This window comes from Gouania willdenowi, chromosome 3, assembly GCF_900634775.1.
Source record: "Gouania willdenowi chromosome 3, fGouWil2.1, whole genome shotgun sequence".
Classification (NCBI taxonomy): domain Eukaryota; kingdom Metazoa; phylum Chordata; class Actinopteri; order Blenniiformes; family Gobiesocidae; genus Gouania; species Gouania willdenowi.
Window position 1 is genome coordinate 35,231,353 of NC_041046.1, and position 26,726 is coordinate 35,258,078.

General features: G+C 36.7%; 1 protein-coding gene across 2 annotated transcripts; it reads right to left on the minus strand.

Annotated features, from left to right (window-relative positions):
* Nucleotides 1–252: 252 nt before the first annotated feature.
* itgb6 (integrin, beta 6) lies at nucleotides 253–17,739 on the minus strand. 2 transcript variants are annotated; one of them, XM_028435969.1, is made up of 15 exons: nucleotides 17,597–17,739; nucleotides 17,178–17,257; nucleotides 15,529–15,727; nucleotides 15,195–15,441; nucleotides 14,310–14,475; nucleotides 14,040–14,201; nucleotides 13,851–13,946; nucleotides 12,667–12,756; nucleotides 10,494–10,628; nucleotides 8,392–8,815; nucleotides 8,090–8,312; nucleotides 4,716–4,810; nucleotides 2,990–3,106; nucleotides 2,739–2,905; nucleotides 253–804 (listed from the first exon to the last, which is right to left on the minus strand). In XM_028435969.1, exons 1-15 carry the CDS (start codon nucleotides 17,646–17,648, stop codon nucleotides 733–735), a joined length of 2,325 nt encoding a protein of 774 aa, XP_028291770.1. In that variant the 5' UTR covers nucleotides 17,649–17,739; the 3' UTR covers nucleotides 253–732. The 2 variants fall into 2 exon arrangements, with proteins under 2 accessions (XP_028291770.1, XP_028291779.1); XM_028435978.1 differs by lacking the exons at nucleotides 253–804; nucleotides 2,739–2,905; nucleotides 4,716–4,810.
* Between the last annotated feature and the right edge of the window lie 8,987 nt (nucleotides 17,740–26,726).

Sequence of the window (26,726 nt, forward strand, 5' to 3'; positions counted from 1 at the left end):
AGCAGGTTTAATAGAACAAACTGCAATTGATTCAACCATAATACACTATTAATGAGTAATTTTGTGGTGAATTGTTTTGTGTGAGAACAGTTTTTATAAAACAATTACTTAAACAAAGAGGAATTTGAATCTACACCTTTATTTGTAATTATTGTACCATGTTTTACCATCTGGTTAAGAAGGGGATTTAAACTTTTGTTACACATTGTATTATACATTTAAAAGCTGTCCTGATGAATAATTTACAACAAATGAAAATTCAACTTTATTTATATGCCAGTTGCAGCTAAAATAATTAAAAACAAAAAGAGCTATTAACACAGAAGGCTCAGCCTTTCTTCACAACACAAAAATAGAAATATACATCCATTTACATAAGCTGCAACATGTTTAAATTCCACATGTTTTTCAGTAGTAGGCCATCATAGACTCCTGTTTTCTTCACTGCACGTTACAGTACACAAACATGTGTGTTGGACAATACAACACAGACAGGTTTTTTTTTTTTTTTTTTTTTTACAGTACAATAGCAGTGCACAATTACAGCAGCAAGTTTATCACATAGTGTCCATCCATTCACAGTGTTCTCTACTGTGTTACATCTCTGAAACAAATACAGAGACTTTTTTTTCAAACTGCAGCACAAAAAAAACGTGACTCTCCAACACACTTATGTGCACTTGGTTTGCATCGTCCCATAGTTTGTCAGTAGTGATCCATTGTGATAGTCGTTTATCTTTGTGTATTCCTGTAAGTTACATTTTTAAATGTAGACGTTGAGCTTCTAAACAAAGGGTTGGTCCCCTGGAGAGAAGAAAACAAACAAATGCAATGAAAGTCAAACTCTGACCATCAGCTGGGAAAGAATACTGTACTTTTTGCTTTTTTAATTACACACATCCTGGGTACAACCCAAGACACCAACATATAGAAACAGACAAACAAAATATTACCGACAGACTTCAATTAAAGCTACTGAGGATGATGGGTTTTTTTTTTTTTTTTTTTTTTTAAATCAGAGATCAATAAGTCTAAGATCATTCGCTTGAAAAAATATGTAAAAGGTGGAGATCCGTATACAGATGCATGGAAGTGTTTTAATTTAATTCTTACCATTATCTCCTGTGTTTCTTTGCCACACAAGCAGGACAATTATTTGCTTGACACCATTTTTGTTCTCGTTTGTTTCCTGTATTCCCAGTGATATCACCTCACTCAGAGAGACATAAAACTCTGGCCAGATTCATATCTTTCCGTGTAAACCCCAAAATAAACATCCACCATTGTTATACCACAACTTTCACTTCGTGAAAACACCAGAAATGAGCTACTTTTTGGAATCACACAAGAAATCACGGTGTCGAATAAAGTAAAAATACAACAGAACTCCACATCCCACAATGCAATGCACTAAACACTAATAAAATTTATACTTTTTACATCTTTTATTCAAGCAACACATCTTAAATTTATTGATTTATGAGGCCTGCCCCACACTATGTATTCATCTAAAAACAATTATGGTCTCCAGCAGCTTTAAACTGACTCAGACTTAAACAGACTGTGCATGGAGGCTGGACTCCCCAGGGAAAACCCTGGAAAGCAATAATGTCCCAGATGTTCAGCCCAGAGTTTTAACCCAGGCTGTTTTTGCTGTAAAGTAGGAGTGGAAACCACCACACAAATGTGTATTTGGAAATAATTTTACTTTAGGTTTTAAATACAAGTTAAATCATTAATTACAAACATCTTACAATTGATTTTAGTTGTTAAAATCGATTTTGTTTGCTTTAACAACTCAAGTTTGTTTGCTTTTTTTGCACTATAATTCTATGCTAATATTTATTTGTGTACTATAATCCTATGCTAGTATTTATTTTTTCACTATAATCCTATGCTTGTATTTATTCTTGCACTATAATCCTATGTTAGTATCTATTTTTGCACTAATCCAATGCTGATATTTATTTTTGCACTATAATCCTATGCTAGTATCTATTCTTGCAATATAATCCTGTGCTAGTATTTGTTTTTGCACTATAATCCTATGCTAATATTTATTTTTGCACTATAATCCTATGCTAGTATTTATTTTTGCACTTTAATCTAATGCTAGTATTTATTTTTGCACTATAATCCAATGCTAGTATTTATTTTTGCACTATAATCCTATGCTAGTATTTATTTTTGCACTATTATCCTGTGCTAATATTTATTTCTGCACTATAATCATATGCAAGTATTTATTTTTTAATCCTGTGCTAATATGTATTTCTGCACTATAATCCTATGCTAGTATTTATTTTATAATCCTATGCTAATATTTATTTCTGCACTATAATCCTACGCTAGTACCTATTCTTGCACTATAATCTTGTGTTATTATATATTTCTGCACTATAATCCTGTGCTAATATATATTTCTGCACTATAATCCTATGCTAGTATTTATTTTATAATCCTATGCTAATATTTATTTCTGCACTATAATCCTACGCTAGTACCTATTCTTGCACTATAATCTTGTGTTATTATATATTTCTGCACTATAATCCTGTGCTAATATTTATTTCTGCACTATAATCCTATGCAAGTATTTATTATTAGCGCTTCGAGATGACTATTGTTGTAATTTGCACTATATAAAAATATAATAAAATTGAATTATTGTTCTTACTCTCTGCTCTTATAGTATGTTGCTGATCAGTAAAGGTGTATTCAATTTTATTTAAACTCACCGACTGCCATTTTGCCTTCGCCCTCTCCGCCTCAAACTTGGCCACCTCCTTCCGATCATGCGCCGACACCAACACCTTCCACACACCGAGCAGAATCATGCCGATGCACACGACAGAAAGGGAAACCCCAAGAATGATCATGGGGATGTTAGGAGTTTCAGGGCACCCTGGAGAACACAATGAGACTGTTTTACTCATCAACAGTCAATACAGTTTTTGTTTTTGGGTTTTTTTTGTGTGGTTAATCTTACCATACATCTGTAGATTGTACGCAGTCGTCCCGGTCTCGCCTTGCACCACATTAAATGAGATCCAGCATTCATTCTCCATCATCAGTGTGCACGGCATAAAGGAGCCCCGGTCATATTCTGGGGAGGAAACATGAACATACATATCCATGAGGTGGGAATCTATTGCATTTCATCCTCCCTCTCGGCTTTGTGCTAATAACGTAAAAGGATACACCTTCCTCTTTTGTGCTGTCAGTGTGATTTCCATATCAGAGATTACAATCTGGAGTGTGGACCACGCCATTGTATTTCACATGTGGAGCCTGAAAAATCCTCTATGATCATCAGATATACATCTCAGCTTGCACAAAACAGTGGCTTTAAAAATCAGGCCCTCTATAAAGGAGCAGCAGGCTTTTTTCTTGTTGCTATTCACATGCACCACAATAGCTGTGCCTGTAAAACACGGTAAATAATATGTTCCCCATTGTCCCACACTAGTCAAAAGGACAAGGATGGTGTCATGCTGGAGAAAAAAGGGGTGCAGATTTTAGAGGACACCTGAGTCGATGGAGGTCAGAATTCCTCCAAACCAATGACCCCAGTTGAAACTTATTATGGCTCAATGTTTATTTTGCTTTTAAATTGCACCAAAGTGTCCATTAAACAGAGCGAGTGTTTCGTTTCGGGGTTATTTTTTTTGGTCTTGGTTGAACTACTTCCAGGATGGATATCATTACTGCTTTACAGCTGTCCATCTTATTCCTGAAGCCAGCATTCATTACAGTACAACATTTGGTTTGATGAATAAAGATGAAAAAAGAAAATAGCATTGTTGGGCTAAATGCATGACCCAACTCTCAAGAGCTAAAGCATATTTTCTATGTTATTGTCCCATTTTAACTCAGTCAAAGGTTACACTGTTTTATTGCTCACATGTACAGCAGTTGAGAGTTAAAGGCTCTGTTTAACAGCACAGAGGTGGTGAACAGGGTGTGGACACATAGGGATTTGAAACAGCTTTACAGTGACAGTGCAAAGATTTCACCGTCAACCCTCACTTTCCGAACATTTCAGCTATACAGTATTACAAGGAAAGTGATGCAAACCTATAGGTTGGAAACCAAGCATTTATTCTACATATATAGATAAGGTAAAGTCTGCTTCAAATTAAAATGTTTTTTTTTGGTTGAAATCTTTTTTTTTAACAACATATTTTGTTTTGGTTTTTTTTGCTTTTTTATTAAAAGTGAGTCATTAAAAGCTCCTTGCATAGACTTGAAACCTGCCTGAGATCCTGTTTCATTACATCACACCAGGTCCTACTTTTATTTATTTTATTTTTTTTGCTGTCATGTTGCTGTAGTATTTGAGTCTCACACTCTGACAGAAATTGGGAGCAAGATCTACTGTATTTGTTAAAAACAACAAAAAAATACTATCATTTTAATTTAATTATCAATTCATTTGTGCAGCAGTCGTTTTTCTAGCCCTGTCAATGAATGATTCCAAAACTTATAAGCAATAATGAAAAACACATTATGTGTGCATGCGTGAGAGTGACAACAACACTTCATTAACCTTTTCTGCTGTCACCTGAAAGAAAATTTGGAAGAAATTCCTGTGCAATGACGGGGAATTCAAAAGTTGACATTACTTTTTTGAATGACATTACTTTTTTTCCCCATCCCTACCCCTGGGTTGATTGCTAAAGATCCCCAGACATGTGAGTCAAAAAGTTCTTTACCTGCAGATGTGTTGATGGAAATTTTGGGGATGCTACAACTTTGATTGCACAGCTCAGGACTGTCCTCCTTCAGAAGCTGGCACTCTACACAAGCCCTGGTGTGAAAACAAACAAAAAGCTTTCACTCAGACCAGTGGTCACAAACCTTTCTGAAACCATGAGCGACTTCAAAGTTACTGAATCATCCTAAAGGGTTTGATACACACAGAAATACTACTACAATTTCCCAGTTTCACTTTAAACAGAGGGAAAGATAATGAAGGAAGACTTTGCATCTACTTAAAAAATAGGAAATACTTAAGTTTCAACATGCAACACATTTTTTTCTCTTTAATTTATGCCATTGTTTCATTTTCAAATGACCATTTCTGAAACGTTTCATTGGGAATCATCATGTTCAATTCTACTAGCCTCTAACTACTCATTTTCTTACAATTTAATAATTATGTAAGATTTTATGAAACTCCACTTTTTTAAAATTCAATTTATTTATTTGGAAAAAAAAAAAAACATTAAAACCCAAACACCAAAATCTAGAGCATCTTTAATGAAATCCTGCTGCAATACTTGAACACATTTGTCTCAACGTTTTAGTGAAAATAAACATTTAAGAACTGTTAATTTAACAGAAAAATGATGTATCAGGTCCAGCAGTGTTTAACTTTACTAAGGTTCTGACTACATCTGTATTTATCTGAATTTACCTTTGTGAGTTTAAAGCCTTTTACCATCAGACGAGCTGGAAACCACATATACAGCACATCAAGTGTAAAATATCTAAAACAATATTAAATATTAAATGCTTGCATATATTATACTCATCACTTTTGCTTCCCTATCTGTCTTATTGCTCCAAAAATTGGGGAAATGCTTGTAAAACACACATTGATCCAATAATTCAATTACAAAAAAGGGCAATAAGAATAATTAATAAAGTGGGATACCATGACCATACTAATGAACTTTTTATAAAATCAATTATTTTAAAATGTACGGATATAGTTAGGTTAAAAATACTAGAAATTTTGTTTTGAGTTGTAAACAAAGATCTTCCTATAGGTATTCAAGCATTCTTCAATCTAAGAAACAGTCATTATAATCTTAGATACGCTTTTTTTGTCTCAAATTGTAGAAAATCTCTGTCATTGGAATAAAAATCTGCAACGATCTTAATGATTAACTCAAATCAATTTACACACTATCTACATTTAAAAATACTTTAAAATATGAAATGATCAACACATATACACTGTTGTCATAGAAGTAAAGGAATAAGAAAAATAAGTTATTAAAGAAAATGTATTTTGAGTAGGAAATTATGAATGTATCAAATTTAATTGAGAATTGTTGTTGCGTTTAAATAGTTTAAACAGTTAATTTGTAATGTCTGGATGGGCTTATTTAAGCAAGTTGCTTCAGCCCAACCCCTTTTTGGTTGAGATGTATTTGGTGAATATTTGTCAATGTACTGTGCATCGAATGGACAACCAAATAAAATGTATTCATTCATTTATTCATTCATTTTTTAGATGGAGTTAGCTGGTGACTAGTGCTGCTGTTAAAACAAGCCTGAGGGCACCACACATAGTCCATGTGGGCTACCATGTGGGGCCCGCAGTCACCGTGTTGGTGACCCCAGATTTGGACGCTAAGTTCCAAAAGTGGGGTACAGGTACCCCCAGGGGTACACAAATTGTCATAGGAGGTACGTGAATAAAAATTAAAAACAGCGTGACAACATTAGAAACAAGAATATAAATAGAGCAGCAGTCAGGAGCCTCCATGCATTGCCACAAATTACACACTGGCCAGCCACTGTAAGACTACCTTCTAACATACTTGATGTGCTTTGCCACCATTGTGTGAAAGTGGATTATCAGCTTTGACAAACATGAAAACAAAATGAACGATGAATATGTTCTATTACTGCTATATTGTTCAATCAACACATCTTTGGTAGATTTATTTTCCAATACAAAGATGTTGGTTTCTTGCTGAAAATGCCAGTAGGCTAATTAAATAAATGATCCAAACAAGTGATAATTCTAAATAAGATGTTCAATTGTGTGCTTAAAGATTCATATTATTATTTTTATTTTTTATTTTTTTTATCATATATTATTCTCCAACAGGATCGGTACAATACAGGGACATATTTCACTGTAGGACTACATAGTATATGACAGTGGTTCTCCCACCCTAAGTTCCCCCTTTCTATTATTTCACACATTTTAAAGAATCTCATTTTGTAAATAAGTGGAATGAAACAGTATTTAGTGCCACCTGAAAATATTTATTTCTATAGACTGACTCTTGTATTTTCATTTCATGTTTTAATTAAGATAATTTCTGGGTTCTTGATGTCATTTTGTGGTTTTTTGTCTGTTCTTTTTATTATTCAGCATATTTTTCTCATATTTTGTGTGTGTTTTTGTTGTCGTTTTTGTGCGTTGTTTGTATTGGTTAAATTCTACTCTCAGTGTGTGTGTTTCTGGTGTTGCTTGGTTGTTCCTTCTGCCGTTTTGTACGTTTCTCTGTAATTTTTGGTTCATTTTGTAGTTGTCGTGTGTATTTTTCTCTCATTTAGTGTGTCTTTGTTGTTTTCATGTGTTGCTGGTATTATTTCAATTATTCTCTCTCAGTGTGTGTGTGTGTTTATGGTGTCCTTTTGTATATTCTGTTGTTGTTTGTTATCTTTATTCTTCGCGATTATATAGCATCTTATTTTGCGTGTTTTTGTTGTCGTTTTGTGTGTTGCTGGAAATATTTAGTATGACTATCATATTCAACATTATAAACATGCTTTTAATGCTTTAATTTGTCACTTTTCCTCTCTCTCTGTGATGCCATTGCATACCTTCGTTTGAGAAACACTAGTATATGACATTACATTATTATGTTTTTTAAGTGTGCAGGAGTTCATGGCTTCAGGTGAAATGTCTGAAGGGGTACGGGACTGAGAAAAGTTTGGGAACCACTAAGTCTTTGGGCTTCAATCGCTTCCTCAGACTGTGCCCAGTGTTGGTCACTTATCAAAGTGCTAATCATCACTATTAAGAGTTCCCATGTTGGTATCAAATGGCAGTAACACTGACAGCTGCCCACAATAGAGAAAGGAAATCTCTTTTCGCTGTGTTGGGAACATTAGTGTCTTTTCATGTTACATGAAGGGTGTAGACACATGTGAACAAGAAGACCAGAAAGCGATACGCCTGAAGTCAAAAGACCAGACATATTGTGTGGCATGAGGGGAGGCTACGTTCTATATCTTTCAGGTAATGAAGCAGCAAAAAAATCCCTTAAAAGCTGACAAGATCCCCATTGTCACACCTCTTATCTCGCCTACTTAGGCATTGGCATGAGTGCGTTCTCACCTTGCAGAGCTACAGGCCTCTCCGCATGTTGGGCACATCTCACACTTGTCTCCAGATGCTCCAGGTACAGAGCAGACACACTCCCCACACTTGCAATTTCCGCGGCCGTTGCAGAGCGAGCCGTCCTCAGACATGCACGCCTCGGTGCTGCTGCTGCAGTTGCAATACTCGCCCGTCCATCCGCTTTCACAGTGACATTCCCCACAGTCACACACACCATGACCTGCAGAAGAAAACATCCTTCAAACAATGTGCATACCACAAAACACATGGCAGTGAGTAAATGGGTTGTAATGACTCACCTCCACAGAGCTCCCCACGAAAGCGAACACACGAGTAGTTGTCACATTGGCAGTATTGTCCATAAATGCGGCCAAAGCTGGAAGCGTGACACTCGCACTTCCCACAATAGCACTGCCCTTGACCGTTGCATATCTCAGACTCATTGTTTTCAAGGCAGTTGCTCAACAAAGCGCTGTCCTCATTGCATTCACAGTGTTCTCCCAGGAAGCCCGGATGACACACGCACACGCCACACTGGAAAGCCCCCTGGCCCTCAGTGCATTGGCTGCTGTTGGATTCTGGAGTGCTGGTGGTCTGACAGTCACAGGAGCAAAGAGATGCCAGCTCCACCTCCAAACTGTCCTGCAAGCCCACCGGTTTGAGGGAGAACTGGCGGACCCCCGAGAAGCAACCAGGAAGCTCCACCGACACGTTGAATACCACCTGAGGAACCAACAACAGTGTGCGTTCAAATAAAGCCTGAATAAGAAAGTGGTTGAAAATACAATTTATCCATCATTTAAAACCCTGCAGTTTATTTAATGAGAAACAAACCAGTAGTGCTTTAACACATTTTTAACACAATCATTATTAATATTAAAGATATTAAAAATCTAAGAATTGTAATTCATTTTTTTATTTTTTTACCTTTGTAGGAACATCAGTAAAAATAACATGACTTGTTTTAGAAATTGAAACACGTCAATTGTTACATTATTGGACATCGCTTACATGTGAAATTACTTGCTTTAATTATCTTTATTTATTTGACGTCCAAGTGCTATTGAAACTATTGAAATAAAATTGTAATAATATTTTTAAATGATTAATTCTAAATATCAATTATGTTTTTAAACTATTTTTCCTCATTAAAGACATGACCATATGAATTCATTTTAATTCATGTTGACCTAAAGCGCTTCAAATGCAAAAAAAAAAAAGACCTTTTACAATTGGACATTAGATCTAAAGCATAGGATTTACAACTATCACTTTCAATGCTTTTAAAAATTATAATAATAATAAAAAATAACAAGATGTGTACCTGTAGAAATGTCAACTTGTAAATGTTCTGTCACGACTGCATTTTTTTAAATTGCCATTTTTAATAGATGGGTATAGAACAAACCATGGACTTAGAATATGTGCTGAGTGTGTATGAGGTTTTTCTCTCTTTTCCTCTCACAGCTCAAATGTACAGTGTATACCAGTATACAGTACATTGTGATAACAGTTTCACCCTTGCATTAATTACAATTCAACATAAGATTTCATTTTTTACACACTGAATACAGACATTTACTATTAGGTTGCTTGGCGATGCTAAAATTGTGTGCATAACACTGATTGTCTGGTTTTTAGTCGTAGTCTTTTGACCAAAATTAAACTTAGTTTTAGTCCAAATTTAGTCATAAGGACTATTTCAGCTATAGTCTAAGTTTAAGTCGACTAAATAACATTAAGATTTTAGTTGACTAAATCTGTTAAAGACATAGTCGACTAAAATATAAAGCATTAGAGTTTATGCATTTTCAAAAATGTAGTTTTTACAGTTTTGAGTCGTCTTACGTCCGCAAACACATTCCGTTTACTTGTTTGCTAGTACCGCTTAGCTTTCCATGCAACAAAAGTACGGTAGTTTTGATTGTATACCTCGAAAAACCAAACTTACTTCTGATTGGATTTCGATCCTTGTGAACATTATAGTTTCATTTTTATTAGTTAACAAAATTCTACATGTATTATAGTAGAGTTCAGATGTATGCTTTTTAAATTAGTCATAGTCTCATTATTGCTACTTGGAAAAATGTAATCGACAAAATCTATGACAAAAACTATAAAGGCTGCAGCGTATTTCACAAAACCTAATCAAGGAGTAAGGATGCATGACTGAATAGCAGCATTTAAAAATGTCTATTATTATTATTATATTAATTGTTATTGTATATATATATATTTTTCGTCAGTTGCTTTGGACGTTTTTACCCTAAAATAATTACATCCTCGTAAAGATAATGTTTTTCCTTGTTGGTTTTAGACTACATTGAGGACTTGTGTCACCAAGAATGAAGTGCAAAATAAGTGCTTCACCAAAACACAAAAATAGATGCATTTCACTGACCATCTCTCCAGGTTTGCTGTTGGAGCAGCGTTTGGTATCTGGGAGGACGGCCCCATTTGGACAAAGGGCCGTAAAGGACAAGTGCAGCTCCTCCGTGTCTCCAAGAACCTCCAGTTCAATCTCTGAGCGAAGTTCCTGAAAAACAGTTTGTCCATTTTACAGCAGCTTGTATGAAGAAAAAAAAAAACCCCACATGGCTTTTAGTGTTTGCCTAAAAAGCAACGACTCTCACAAAGCTCCAGCAATAAACCCAATTTACTTCCTCTTTTCACCAAGTCAGATTTCCAGGGTTGTGAGTGGAGTTGTGCTTTCACCCTGTGCTGACCTGCAGTGCTGACTCATCCAAACCGTCTTTCTAATTCTCACTTTTCCATGCGGGTGAATCATCATTCCAGGTGTGCGGGACTATACAAAGCACCTGAGGAAAGAGTGACAGCCGACTTGAGCCGACAAGCAGAACCTGAGTAACGAATTCAGTGACTGTCTGGGTGCTGCTCACTCGGGGTTAATTGTCTGTTTCCTCTAAGCGATTAATTCTGTCTTCTTCAGTGTGATTAAAGGGAACAAAAGAAGCAATTTAACGAGACGCATCTCGGCGCAAGGCAGAACGTATTCAAAAAAGTCTTCATAATTGCACAAATCAGCAAATAAACCACAAACTGCAGGTAAGCAAAAAAGGGAAAAAATATATATATAATAATAGGACATTTGTATTGTTTCCTTCAATGAGAGAATCTACCACCACTATAATAACCTCCTTTCATTTGGTGGACATGGAGGAGAAGAAAAATAGATGGAAATGACACAAATGACGAAGTAATTAAAGGCCCGCGAGCCCCTCCACCATTCAAGGCCATTGTAGGGATTTACAAAATAACACGGCAGCATTTAGGAGAAGGGCAGATGAGAGAGAGAGAGAGGAATACTCAGGCAGAGAAGAGATCAAACACATGGGACAAGCAGAAACTCGCCATCAAACATGCTGATGCAGAGCACGCAGCGCGGTGGAGGGAATATATAATAGAGGCAGGAATGAAAGCAGGAAAAAAAAAAAAAAAAAGCACCAGAATGAAAAAGGTAAAACGTGAAGGCTGAGCACAGGGACGAGCGTGTGTTCGCAGGTGAAGACGTTTGTCCAACGAGGTGTTAAAAAATGCTGACGTTTCACCGTTGGCAAAAACGGAAGTGGAAAACAAATACTTTGCGTTAAAGAGCCGTTTAACTCACAACTCTATTGTGTTTGTGTCAGTTGTTATCAATAAAGTAGTTCGAACTAAACTGATTGATTTTGAATTATTACTGTACATGTTTGGGTGGCGACACCAACGATTTATAGGCACACAATCAGATCCAAGCAGGCTTGTGTAGAGGAGACTTTAGCTGTGTTGAAAATGGCATAAAAGGCACCATGCACTATATACTCAATGAGTATATACTGTCTACTATATTTTATAAGTATGGTTAGGAGGATTAGGAGGATTACGGTTCTCATCGAAGTATACTTCCAAGTTTCCCAAGATGCATTTCAAACCTACAACGACAAAATCCTGAATCTCTGTTGATTCGCCAACAGTTGAAAGTTCTGAAAGCATTTTAAGTGAGAAAGTGACAAAGCAGAATTGCAACATGTGGTCATTTGATCCATAAAACTCACAGAAACATATTTCATGCCAACATTTCACAGATTTTTGGAGATCCGCCATTGACCTACTGAGAAAACCTCTGGTTAAAACAAGAACCCAATTTACAAAAGTATTAAAAACGAATGGAACACGAGAAGAGCTGCTTTTGTTTTGAAAATGAAATGTTTGACTTTTAGTTTGAAGCCGGTCCCAGGATGATTTTACATTCTGCTCGCAAAGCATCATGGGGCATTTGAGTATGACTAGTGTGCCCACCTTGCATATGACAAAAATGTCCCAATATAGTATACATCCGGGTATTCCTCAGGTACTCAACCCCTCCATACTATCTAATGTGAACGCACTACACACTAACTTTGACATCCGACATAGTATAAGTAATACATTAGGATACGATTTCGAACACAGCCTGTATCTATAATGAACTTGTCACTGTTTTAGTGATGGCAGGTGTTTTCTGCACAAATCTTTTCAGCAACACACACAGCACAGCACATTCAACATTCAAGTCCGGGAAACAGTTTGTTTACTTTGTATGCTGTTACAATCAGCTCCAGGATGTTGCGGGAATCTGTTGCCAGGACTCCGACTGTGGCGCCAGGTATGAGATTTGCATAGTTCTGGAGAAAAGGAAACAAAGAACGCATGTAAATAGCAACAGAGCCACTGCTATGATATAGATAGTGAGTTTAAAATCCCAACTGTATGGAAAAGTGTAGAAAAGAAAAGTGAGCAAGTTGAATGTGAATTCAACTCTGGAATTAACCTCAGAAAACAATATGCCCTAATACAGAGGTTTTCAACTTTGGGGTCAAAACCCATTTGGGGTCGTGAGACACTGCCTTGAGGAAACTAGGAATATTTTTTGAACAATTTGAGCCCATTTTTGCTTATTTTCACCCTTTTTCTGCAACTACATCAAACTTACCATATTTTAACATATTTTCATCACTTGTTCTTGCCATATTTTTTCTCCTTTTAATGCATTCTTGCTACATTACTCCCATTTCTGCCACTTCTCAATCTCCATCAAATTTCAATACCTTTTCTGCACATTGTTTCCACTTTCAAGACATTTTTGGGACTTACAAACCCTTTCCACCACTTTTACCACCTAATATCACATATGTTGACCCATTATTGTCACTTTTAACCTCTTTTCAACATAGTTCATGCTTATTTTTTGCCAATTTAACCACATTCATGATTTGACATGGCTTTGTTTGTCAGTTTAAACTAATTGTTCCTATTTTTTATTTATATTATCCCAACCCCCCTCCCCCATTTCTGCCACCTTTAGGCCAACATTGACATTTTGAACTATTTTTACCACTTTTTCTGTCCGTTTTTGGCCACTCTGGTTTTTAAAATCCCATTTCACAACCTATTCCACCCATTTTATTTCTGAATTAAACAAGTTTAATAACTTTCCTGTGGATATTATTCAGATAAGTAACTAAATGTGGTTATCACAAATTCATGGAACAATGGACCATCATTTTGCTGACTTTATAGATGGGCCCCAAAAATCTCTACCCTTTAGTCCCCCTATAGATGACCCTGTCTCCACATGACTGTTCTTCAATGTTCATGTCTGTGTTCAACCACCTTCAGGTACAGTGGGGGTCCCCGGTCTCTGGCACCTTTATTTTGGCTGAAAAGGTTGAGAACCACTGGCCTAATAAACAATAATTCTATAAGGATGAAATGTTACCTCATAGTTGTGCTTCTGCTCTTTCGTCACAGCAAATATCAGGAGGATGTTGTTCTCGACCACCTTATCAATCAGCTGACCAAGAGTTGGATACTCCTTCACCCAAAACATAAAGACATCCGTCCATGATCACGTGAAGCGTGGAGAGGGAAAATTGATCCTACAATACAATAAGGAAGGATTCCTAACCTGCACCGCTGACATGGAGTATTCATTGTTGATATCCAGGTGACACTGTCCATCATTGGGAATCACAATACCAGCCATTTTACTGTCCATCCCAAAGTGTGAGTCAGCGTCACTCACAAACACCAGCAGACGCATGGAATCGTTCCTCCAGCCTATTTTATTCTACCAGGACACAGAGAACGGCACTGAATGATTGACTAATGATGACGTTCATCAGGCAGAATCACAAGCTAGCGTACAGTGAACATAGAGAGGCAGATGGAGCCTCACCCCACAGACCGCAGCCTGCATGACAGCGTCGAAGCCACACTCCGGCACGTCAACGTTAGCAGAAACGTGCTGCGTTGCAATGATCTCATTGAACTTGTCAGTAAGGCTCGTCAGGGACAGGATGTGTTTGTAGCCGAACGTTGGCAGGCAGTTGTGACCCACAGCGCTGTGCACACGGGGAATTAAAGGGGTGAAAAGCAGATGTAAGATCACATCATTTAATAGCTTGAATTCCCAGCGTGAAGGGAGAACGTGATTTTGGCAGAGCTAAAACTAGTACTCACGTTACTGTAATTGAGTACTTTACATTTCTAAATCAGTCATTTAACTTGTACTTAAGAATGTTTTAAAAGAAGTAATTTGCTACATTTCTACACCCAGCAGGTACTGATTAAATTCATTTTTTTTTGTTTTAAAATGATCAATGGACATGAAACTACAAAACAAAGGTAATGCACCACACCTAAACACCATTGAATCCTGAGTTCATACATGTAGCTATACTTAGAGCCTGAGAATTTCTTTATTTTGAAATTGAATTCACCGGTGTTTTATTTATAAAATAGTAGACAAACCTTTTATTTTATACAGATGCCTTTGTGGAAATTAATTAAGTTCTAATTGTGCAAGATTTGGTCTCTTACTTTTTAAGTTTATACATGAGATGTTTACTGTATGCAAGAGAACCGTGGCAAGAATTATTACCAAAAATAAAGATGGGGTTGAAAGTAACTAGTAACTTTTACTTTGAGGACGACAGTATTTAATTGAGCTACTTTTTACTTGTACTTGAGTATTTTATGTATGACTTACTTGAATTTGAGTACTCGAGAAGGATATATCAGTACTTTTTACAACTCTGTGTTTTTGCTGTTGATCATTTACCTGCAGGGGTTCTTCAGCTCACTTTCTGTGATCTTGATAAAAGGTAGAACAGGCTTCTCCACAAAAGAGCCAAAGCCCATCCGAAATTTACTGGTGAGCTTGGCCATTTCTTTGGAAAGCGTGGAGCCCAAGTCTTTGATCATTTCTAGGTCATCAATCATGGATCCAGACAGGTCCATCAGATAGTAGATGTCCACAGGGTAGTCCTCGGTGTGTTGAATTTGAACTTGGAAAGTCACTGGGCTACCTGCACAAAATGAACCCCGGCCTCATTGCAAGCTGTGGTTGAGTCCACCTTGATTGAAATCTTTTCAAAATACAATGGACAGCATACCAGGACGGAGCTTTAGGGACATCTTCTGCGGCGAGATCTGAGTGCTGTTAGCGTCCACTGTCTTTTTACCAAGAGGTCGGCTCAAGTGGATTTGACTCTCGGAGACCGGGAACTGGATTTGGCCCCTGACACATCCTTTTTCAAGTAATTTATCCAGTGTGTCGCATCGCACACCGACGGAGAACCAATCAGTGAAATTCTGAACGGAAAAAGGAAAAGAAAAGTCACAGGTTTTATCCACAGATTGAAGACGAGGCCATTTTATTCTCCCTTTACATGCTACCACTCGGAAATATCATCACAAAACATAACATCAACTATCATTTATATGCTGACGACACTCGGTTATATCTCTCTGTCTCCCCAGAGGATGACCCCTCTTCTCTGCAATGTCTTACTGTATGCATCGCCGACATTAATATATGGATGAGCAAGAACTTTTCAAAATTAAATGACAACAAGGCCGAAAATATTTTAATTGGACGCCGACAAAAAACGAGAGCAAATCCAATCCAAACTGTGAGTTCTTTGCACTTACATTGAAACAAGCATTTTAGATTCAGACGTATGTTTTATCCCACATTTTTTTTAACCTGAGAAACATTGCCAAAGTGAGACCTTTTTTTAACTCAAAAAGATGCTAAAATTTTAATTCATGCTTTTATCTCCATTTCTACTGATGCTTTTAAAAGAAAAGTAAAGACATCTTTTTAATTTGGCTTTTAACATGCGATAATCCTCCTTTTGTAATATCTTTCTTTTTTATACGGTATGTTTTAATCCATTGTTTTATACATTTTATTGGCTCCCAATACTTGTACTTTTTTTTTTTTTTTAAATCCTGTCTGTTCTTCTAAAACACTTTGGGCTACAGGTTCTATGTATGAAAGGTTCTATAGAAGTAAATAAAGTGGAGCAGAATTGTTTAGTACAGGATATATATGTGTTGCATGAAAAATATGGGGATTTGAACATGTGTTTGTTTAAAAATGACATTCCTAATAATGACTATGATAATGATGGTGATTAGAACATGTACTAATAACACAAGGGTCAGTTTTGTAAATGGAAATGATAAAAACTGGAGACATGAATCTGTTCGGGAGGCACTAAATCAGAGGGTCCCAACCTTTTTCGGGGTCGTGACCGCATTGTGATATCACAAACGTCCGGCGACCCTGGAGACATTTCTTTTTGAAAAAAAGCTTTTGATCATGTTTGTTAAATTGTGTTACAAATATGAAGTAGCCAGGGTTAGTGTGCCACCTCAGATATCTCTATCCTGCATTTTATTTGAACTACATTTATATTTGAGAAAGTTCAAGTATAAGATTTATTTATTGTGTGTGATTAATTTATCTAACGAATTACTACACATTTTAGGCAACCCCACATGGGGTCCCGACCCTAAGGTTGAAAAACACTGCACTAAATACTGTTTGCTTATGTAAAATATGATATAGTTCAGTTCCAGATGTTTGTGGCTGCATGCAAATATTATTATTTGTCCAAATAACGCTTATCAGTAAAATTGCATTAATTCCCTTTAATATTTGGTTTTTTTTTTTCGTTCTGGGTCTCATGTGGCCCCTGAAGTGAAATGAGTTTGACACCCCTGCAGTAATGCATGCATGCATGTGGATGCTTACCTCCTGTGTGCACCAGGCACAGTGAGGACTGATCTGCAGACATTCGTCACAAGTCACAGCACTGCCTCCTGAACATGACCCTGCAGCACACATACATGCAGGCAGTGAACTTGTCAACACCGATTACAGATTCCTGGCTGTCTCTATGTGGGTAACATGATCTATCAGACACAGTTGGTTTAAAAAAAAAAAAAAAAAAAAAAAGAAAGAAAACTTTTTAAAAATAAAAATAATAAAAATGCATGAATATGTTAAAACTATTTTAGGAAAATAAAATCATGTGCAATAATTCATATACCATTTACCTGCAAAGCATGCTAATTTGCACACCTTAAAACACATGTTGCAGTTTTGTTGTTTTTTTCAAAGTTTTTTTTTTTTTTTTTTTAAATATATATACGAACTAAATACCAGCTTACCCTCCACGGTGTTTATCCAGTATAGAACCAGGCCCAGCAGAAAAAGCCCCATTAGTCCGTGAGGTTACAGCTGGAAAGGAAACACAAGAAGACTTTTTCAGGTTGTTTCATATTCGCAGCTCAGCGCCGTCATTCCTCCTGTGTTTCACCCTGAAGTAAAGCTTTGAAAGACGCTCCGCTGTACACCTGAACGAAGGGGGCGGGGCTTAACCGCACCACACCGCCTTATATGGCGCTTCCGCCCAGGTGAGACGGTGAGGAGGGCTTTCAGGGAACTCATTTGTTTTTGGACATAAATGACTGTCAGGTGAATCATTTTATTTAAATTGCTTGGTAATCATTCCAGCTGTGTTTTGAAATAATTTTAACAATACTGAAAACAGTTATGACACCAAATCTAGTCAAATAATAACATTTGATAATACTTTTTTGGACCGTAATCCAAAGACTGTTTTTTTTCCCTCTCTTATTTGTTTTTGTTCGTGTTAATGATGTGTAACAAACATGCAGAATAGCCAGGATTAGTTCACAAAACGACAATATGTTCCAGCTCAGATATTTTTATACTACATTTTATTTATTTTTCTTCCTTTTTCTATTTCTTTTCTTTATACTGCATTTCATTTGAATTAGATTTATATTTGAGAAAGTGAAAGTATAGATCATGTGCTGTTTTAATTAAAAAAGGATCATTATTTTACATTTTAAACTATATTCGTAATCAGTTTTTTTTTTATATATATATTATCAATTACTAGTCACTTCAGGCGACCCCATTTAAATTTCAGGTGACCTGATATGGGGTCACGACCCCAAGATAGAAAAACCCTGATCTAATATATTTGTATAATAAAAGGATGTTGTTCCATCCATGCATCACTACTTCACCTCTCAGATAATTTCCAATCATTGTAAAGGGGATTTTAGTGTACTATTGAATTGAATTTATATTATATACAATTTAAACATAGTCTAGTGTTAGTTGGTTGGTTTTCTTATCTTAAAAACATAAAGTTTAAGGGGATAAAACTGTACAAATAAGATGTGTCTAGCACTTCCTAAAGAACCAGATAACTTACAACCCACAGAGGTCCTGAATTAATAAATCAATTATATATATATATAAATTTGATTAATTTGACTTTAAATTTGGCTTTAAAAAATAAGAAGAAAAAAAAAGAAGTTGTAAAAAGAAGAAATGCAATTTCCAAAAGGTAACCAATGAAAAAAAAAATTAAATAAAAACAACAGAAATAAATCTATGTTATCAAAGTCAATCAGTCCTAAATATTTGAGCATAAAAAAGTAGCAAATGCCTTTGTTTCCCCATATTCTAACTGTAGCGTTGCCTATTCCTAAATATTTAGATACATTCTCCTTGTAACTTAAGGCCTCGATGGTGAAGTGGTATTTTAGTGTTTAGCAATAAATATAATAACAAATAAAAGTACTTACTCACATGATGTTTGAGGTGGCACCATACTAAAATAAATGAGCTTTAAATCTACATGTAAACCAGGCATGAATAAAAACATGTCCTGGTTTCTGAAAGTGAAGAAGAATGATCTGATACAGGCAGGCCACGCCGTACGTAAATAAAACCTCTGAACTCTTCAAGTCAGATTGCTTTACAGAAGAAGTGTTAATATTTAACAACACAAGATCGTGATTCATTGTCCTTGTCACACAAGAATTTTTCAGCTTGACTATTAACTCCTGGCAAAAAAACAAGCATGCAGGTCCTATCACAAGATATGAAATATGAGTATGTGCATGTGCATGTGCGGTGCTGCATGCGTAGGTGTTGAACCATTGACAGCTGCAGGGCAAATATCGCTGCTCGTCCCAACTCAGAGGAATCTCACAATTCAGCACCACACCCCACAAAACCCCATCTGTCACCCTGAAGTAGAACACCAACCCTCAATACACTCTCATCCCTCCTTTCTTTTCTCACTCACTCTCATCCATCCCTTTTCCCCTCATTTGCATTCACGTCACATTATGTTTGTAAAACTAATTAAATTTATTCGCCTTTCATTGCTTTTATTTCTCATTTCTACAAACCTGCCGGTCTTGCCTGTAGGTTACTCATCCCTTCTTTTTCCTGAAACTGTCACATATGCAACCCAAACGTGATGCAATCAAACATCATCTTTTTGCAACATCTCCCTCTTTTTTTTTGTTTGAGTTATTTCGCACCTTGTATGTGGATATGGTTGAATAGATGAGAGGGTTAGATGTAATAATGCTCCAAAGTTGCCTCATGTTGACCTGCTGTCACTCTTACTGTGAACTCGTTGCCTTATTTTGGGCTGAATCTGACAGAAGATTGTTGTAAGCATGTCATGAGATGAATTTTAAACAGTATCAGGCTCAGATCTGATGAATTAGAATTTCAGAGTCATTCTCGCAGATCTACACACAGTCACTTTATGAGCATTTATACAGTATATCAATAGGAGGTGTAAAGAGTACTGATATGTACTACTACAAGTAGAAGTACTGTTACATGATTGATTAAGGTTTCCTTTATTCAGACAAGGTTTTTCAGGAATTTTTTGACAGTGTAACACTGTCAAAAACTGAAACATTAACTTAAACTATTCACAAAGAAGACAAAATAAATGTTGCTGGAACTACTGATTGAAATAAGTGCAAGTAAGTCATACAGAAAATACTCAAGTACAAGTAAAAAGTAGCTCAATTACATAATACTCAAAGTAAAAGTTACTAGTTACAAAATGTAGAATTAAAAAAAAACAAAAATGAAATAACACCAATTAATTCAAAATATATTAGCTTATTAACTCTAAAACTGTGAAAATAACCAGCATTTAATGCTGTTTTGGTGCAGTGCATCACCTTTAATCTGATTAGTCGGCTATGATGTGATGCATTTGATTGTTGTCTGGTCATTACATTTTTTGTAGTTTCACTATGTTCGTTGATCATTTTAAAACAAAAAAATTAGAATTTACTCAATAACGTGTTTGGGTGTAGAAATGTAATTAATTACTTTACTTCTTTTAAAGCATACTTAACTACAAGCAAAATTACTGATTTAAAAAATATACTCAAAAAAGTACAAGTACCCATAAAAGCAAGTTAATTACAGTAACGTGAGTACTTGTAATCCATTGACTTTCACCTCTGATATCTATACTTGTACATTCACCGCGCACTGAAGCAGCTCACCTTCAGGGTCATCCTCTGATAACATGCTGTCCAGCCTCAGACTCTCTTCCTTGTCATCAAATGGAAAATGGAGAGAAGCAGAGAAACATCAGGCCCTCACTTTAACTTCTGTTGTATCTCTGCATTGGTCAGAGTAACAGTAAACCTATTGTAACGTTGCCCTTTATCAAGCATAGTGCTAGGGTGACCCTGCTGCCCATGCTCCCTGACTGGCTGGCTCATGTGTGTGTGTGTGTGTGTGTGTGTTGCACATCCGAAAGAAAGTGTGCCTGCATGAATACTGGGGTCATGTGTGGGTGTTTGTTCAAGCTCCAACTTGCCTGTGTGTGTGTGTGTGTGTGTGTGTGTGTGTGTGTGTGATAATGAGTGACAGTAACAACTGCTGAGCTGTGAGACCTCCACAGGAGCAGCCTCTTTACTGACTGCTGAGCTACTGTTGCACTCTAGAGGCTAAAGTCGGCTAAAGTCAAACTGCATCACAACAAGTTACACCTTCTGACTCACAGCAAAGGACTTTGGGATCAATCTGGACTTTCCGTCAGTGAGGCAACATCGGTGCCAAGTGTTTGTTCAAGTTTAATTACTTCCTGAGTGGAGGAGAAGGGAAGCCGGTGAAGGAGTGTCAGTGTGGTGTTAATACTGCCTCCTTCTCATCGAGGCATGGCAGGAATGCAGGTGTACACATGCAGAATGGGTGGGCATTAAAATAGTAGAGCTTACCCCTAAAACTACGGCAATGGCTATCCTTACGGTTGCCGTATCAATATATCGACATTCTATCTGTATGCAGGGCCCCTATTTGGCCAGGTTAGGTCACGTGATAGGTCAGTCATTGGTCAGTATAGGTCGCGTGACTAAGACTAAACCTAAACCTAACCCCTAACTCTAACCCTAACCCTAAAAATTGTTGCAATATTGAGTTATAACCAAACCCTAACTCTAAACCTAACCCTAACCCTAATCCTAAACCTAATCCTAAACTTAAACCTAAACCTAAACCTAAACCTAAACCTAGCCCTAATCCTAATCCTAAACCTAAACCTAAACCTAGCCCCTAACTCTAACCCTAACCCTAGAAAATGTTGCGATATTGGGTTATAACCTAACCCTAACCCTAAACCTATTGCCAAACTTAACCCTAAAATGCTACGCATGTGTACTTTGGTAACCGTATCAATAGCACCGGAGGTTGTCCGTACGGCAACCGTATGAATAGACACTTTCTAAAACTACTGAAAAGAATGACACTAACAATCTCACAAGAACAATTACAAACTTGCTAAATCAATGCTATTAACTGTGTAGCTTGGCTAGGTATGAAGCTGAATATAAAGCAGAGAACATTCCTGGGCCTGTTGGACGACTCACTTATGTTTTGATGTTTCTCTGCATCGACACTCGTTCTCCGGCCTTCTGCAGAGTTGCATCCTGACACATTGAACAGATGTTGAACTAGTGCGGTCTCCTAGTAGGGTTTGCATGTTCTCCTCACCTCACTCTAGGTACTCTCATTTCCTTTCACAGTATGAGAACATGTATTTTAGTGTGCATGATGGATGGCGTGGCCTGTCCTGGCTCCAGTGAGTTTGGAGGAGGCGCAACCAAAAAAAAAAATGTGATTTAGACAATTAAAAAAAGACGTCAACAGTAAAACAAATTTGACAAGTCTGGGTTTTTTTTTAATTCAATTACATTTTTTTCAAATAAAATTGTTAATTCACAAGTTATGTCACCTGCCGCTTGTAAATAAAACTTTTTTGAGGATAGTTCCTGTTTATTAGATTTTCCAGTCTCTAAATGTTGAATTTCTGGAAAATTTCTGATATTAGGTGATACCTATATACATTTTTGACCCCCTCCCCCCTTCACCTAATTTTAGGTGACATTATACAGTATATCACTCCATGTAAATAACAAGGTTAAGGCTAATTTTAAAGTGATGCCACACATTGGATGTTTTCCACAAATAAACATCGTTTATTATAATTGAAATTTAGCAATAAAAAAGTGGCGTATTCTTTTGTTGTCTCAAAAAACAACACGTTGAATTTCTGTGTTATGAAATGTGTGCAAAGGAGTTGGTGGATAAACTGTGTAACAGGAACTTATAATGAGAAGTGACAACAAAAAGCCAACTGTTTACTCTCTATATAACAATGGCTCAGTGCATAATATTTGGGAAGTTGATGAGAATCGTGCTGATGTCCAGCTGGTAAACTACCGTTTACTGCAAATGCACATGTAAATGAAAAACAAGCATCTGTGGTTTAAAGAGCCTTGAACAATGAAAGAAAAATGGTGTTTCATATGCAGCAATGCAGTTTCAGACAGGAGAACAATCTTGTCTAAGTCAAAGTCAAATATAAATGGTACTGTGGTCATATTTAATATTCATACGGTTGCTGTACGGACAACCCCCGGTGCTATTGGTAAAATTACCGAAGTACACGTACATAGCGTCTTAGGGTTAGGGTTAGGTTATACCCCTATATCGCAACAATTTTTAGAGTTAGGTTTAGGTTTAGTCTTAGTCACGTGACCTAAACTGGCCAATGAGGGTCGCTGCGTACAGATAGAATGTCTATATATTGATACGGCAAACATATGGATAGCCACTGCCTATTTAATACTGTAGCAGGCTTATAGATGTTTGGCAGCTTTTTCTATAAGGTAACATGTAATCTCTGGTTTTCTTCTCAAGTCCAGAAACTCTAAAGTAATTTGTTCAGTTGCCTTATCAGTTGCATTCAATTTGGTGTCCAGTATCTTTGGATGGGACAGTGTTCAGCACTACAGGCTTATGCTCGGTCAGAATTAAAGCCTGCTGAGATGTGAATAAAGGATACAAATAGTGAGGCATAGGCCTCCTCCCTTGGCGCCTGTGCCCTGACTGTGACCTTGGCATTTCTCTGGGGATCAGTGCCATGTGGCTCCTCAGCTGTGGAGAATTAAAAGACAGACAGAGGGCGGAAGACAGGAAAGAGAGACTCCACTCGGCTCGTGTCTTATGTTCAAAGGTTCCATTGCCCCATTATGTATGTTTGAGTGACACGAGTGTGTGCACGGGCTGCGTAGGGACATGTATTCCTGGAGTCCGGGGTGGATGGGTGGTGAATGTAGGGGGTGTGATTTGTTAATCTTGCACTCTGGTGGTTTTTGATCCTTTTTTACTGGTTGGAGATGTGGGCATGGAGCCTTTATGTCTCTAGGATCAGCTGTGCTAAGTCACAGCTTAAGAAGGGAGATCCGGTGTGATTGAGACTACAAAGAGTGGGCCTGAAATAGAGCATGGAAGGCCTGGGGCACGGGCACACATGGTGCACTTGTTATACTTACACCATCCATCATAAAGTGCACACACAAAATCACACACAAAGCACAAAAAAGCAGCTCAACAACAGAAGAAGTTCTAAGTTAATCAGTTTTGGTTCACAGCGCTCTCTACTGACAGATCACAGTATCTATTTATCTATATCTATCATAGAACAGAGAGAATGTTGCTATTATTTTACAAACTCTTTGGTTGTTCACTGTGAAAGGAGAAATGTTATAAAACTAACAGATATAAAAAAAAAATGTAAAAGAAAGAAAAGTTTAATAGTGTCTTTGCTTCAAAGTGGCAGGAAATCACAAAAAACACTTTTTCCCCCTCGTTCTGGAGCCCATGGAAAGTGATAATATAAAGGGAAACAATACTTCACAAAAAACATAAAACTTAATTTATCAATTGCAGATTCCCCAAAAAATGGTGCATAAAAGGTAGGTGAAAAATCACAATGATAACCTGTGCAAGTAGTGAAACTCATGTGCTCAGGTCACCCCTTTACTTTCATTTTGGGAAAAAATGATTTTATTTACATTTATGGGTCAATGATGGTTCATAAAACGGGCATCATCGGACAAGGTTTGCATGAATACAATGATTAAAATATATATAGACATACTTTGAAATATTTTTGCAGGACTGTAATATAGCAAAAAAATAGGACTGAAAATAAATCTAAACAGATTTACAGTCATTTTAAAGAGCAGTCATGGCCAGACAGTCGCACCACATTATATTTTTAAACTTTGAATAAAGAATAAATTACAGAAGCAATTGTGTAACTAAGTAACATTGTAAAAAAGTTTGAGTGCATATATAATAACTTACTTTATATTTGGTGTCTTTTCATGCATTCAAAACTTTTTTTGCAGTTGGACAGAATATTTAAGTGTCATGTCATTGGCCATAATATTCAGGTGATGGTTTTCAACTGGTTCTTCGTGTCCCTCTTAACGCGTAGATCCTGAGTCGGTAGAAAATAATCTGAGAGGTAAAACCTCTCAACATTGTCATCATATGTCTTAACGTTAATATCCTTTCTCAGTGGAGTTGTACATCTACTTTGAACTCCTCCCACTTTGTTAAAATGCAATAAACTATAACATTCAGGTGCTTTGAAGTTAGCTCATTTCATCCAATGGGAATGCTTTAATATCATTTTTTTTTAAAAGTATTTAATATCATTAATTACATGAAAATAACTGATTTTAAGCTTTATTATGTTACATTTTTCTCACATATTTGATTATAGTGAGAATTTCTTTATTCTGCCATTTTTTGACCCAATTTTTTTTCTGTTCGGGGTTGCAGATTCTACTGTAGGTCTACTGGTTCCCATCACAGATGCCAGTCGCAAAAACACACCATGAACCAGGCACCAGTCCGTCGCAAGGCAAACATAAGTAAAGAGAAAACCAAACTCGAGTTCAAACTAACACGGACGTGTTTTTCAAAGCAGTAAAACTATTCTGGCTCTGACTTTTCTGACAGCGTAACGTAATAGCAGCCTTGTATTGCTGTGTGATTTGTTCGCTCCCTTGCTTGTGTGCTGTAATCGCCGCCCTTGCTGATTACAGCAGGTAACGGCGCTTCACACTCATACCTTGTGCCACACAGGAGAGAGAACGACGCATTGATTAGCAGGGCCAGCAGTCACAGTAGTCACTGACAGCTGTGTCTGCTCCACCATTAATGTCAAATACATAAAGCGGTAAAATTACCAACGTGGACAGTTAACTACAATAATGAGGTGAATGTGGTTCGAACATTTTAAGCTTAATTCGTTTAATTTTGCTGAATTAAATTAATTTCATAATTACACATTTCTTACTGCAGTCCAGGTATGATCAGTTTATTTTACTCTTAATTCATTACTAGGAGCATAGAGCGCTTTTTTCTCCCTTTCTCTAACAAATTACAGCTTTTAGCAGATTGTATCATACCCAGCAATCGGGTCAACATCACCTCTGTCAAAAACATTTCTGTCAACTTCTTGCTCAGAATTGCTCTCAGAAACTTCCTGAACCACTTTTAATCTAAGATTGCTTGCGAGGAATTTTTAGGCTAAATGAGGAGCTCTCTGAAGAGACTCTGAGAAGCTTCGTAATTATGGGCACTTGTACACAGGACACACTAACCACCATGCTGCCTTATTTATTGAGAATCTGTTTTCTTGAAAAAAAAAAAAAAAAATGCAAATGAAGATATATTTGCAAATAAGCAAAGATGAGCTTAAAAAACCAGACAAGAATCAGGTTTGAGGAAAAAAAGACCATTTTATTCAGCACGATTTATTCCAATGTCATCAAAGGAGAGAGAGTGAGGGAGATTGTTGAAGTGTCTGAAGAAGGTGAGAGAAGGAAGCAAAAAACAAGCATTTCTTCTTTTTTTTTTCTTTTAATTTTTAAGTTGAAATTGGAAAAGTCCACTCAGTTAACAGCCTGGCTGCGTTTTCTTTTCTTTTTTTTTTTTTTTTTTAAGAGTATTTTCTGCTTCCGCTCGAGGGGAAGCACTGACCAAACCTCTCTGACCAATTTTTTTTTTTTCTTTTCTTTTCGTTTTTTTTTTTTTTTTTAAACTTTTTTTTAAATATCAGCTTTGAAGTTG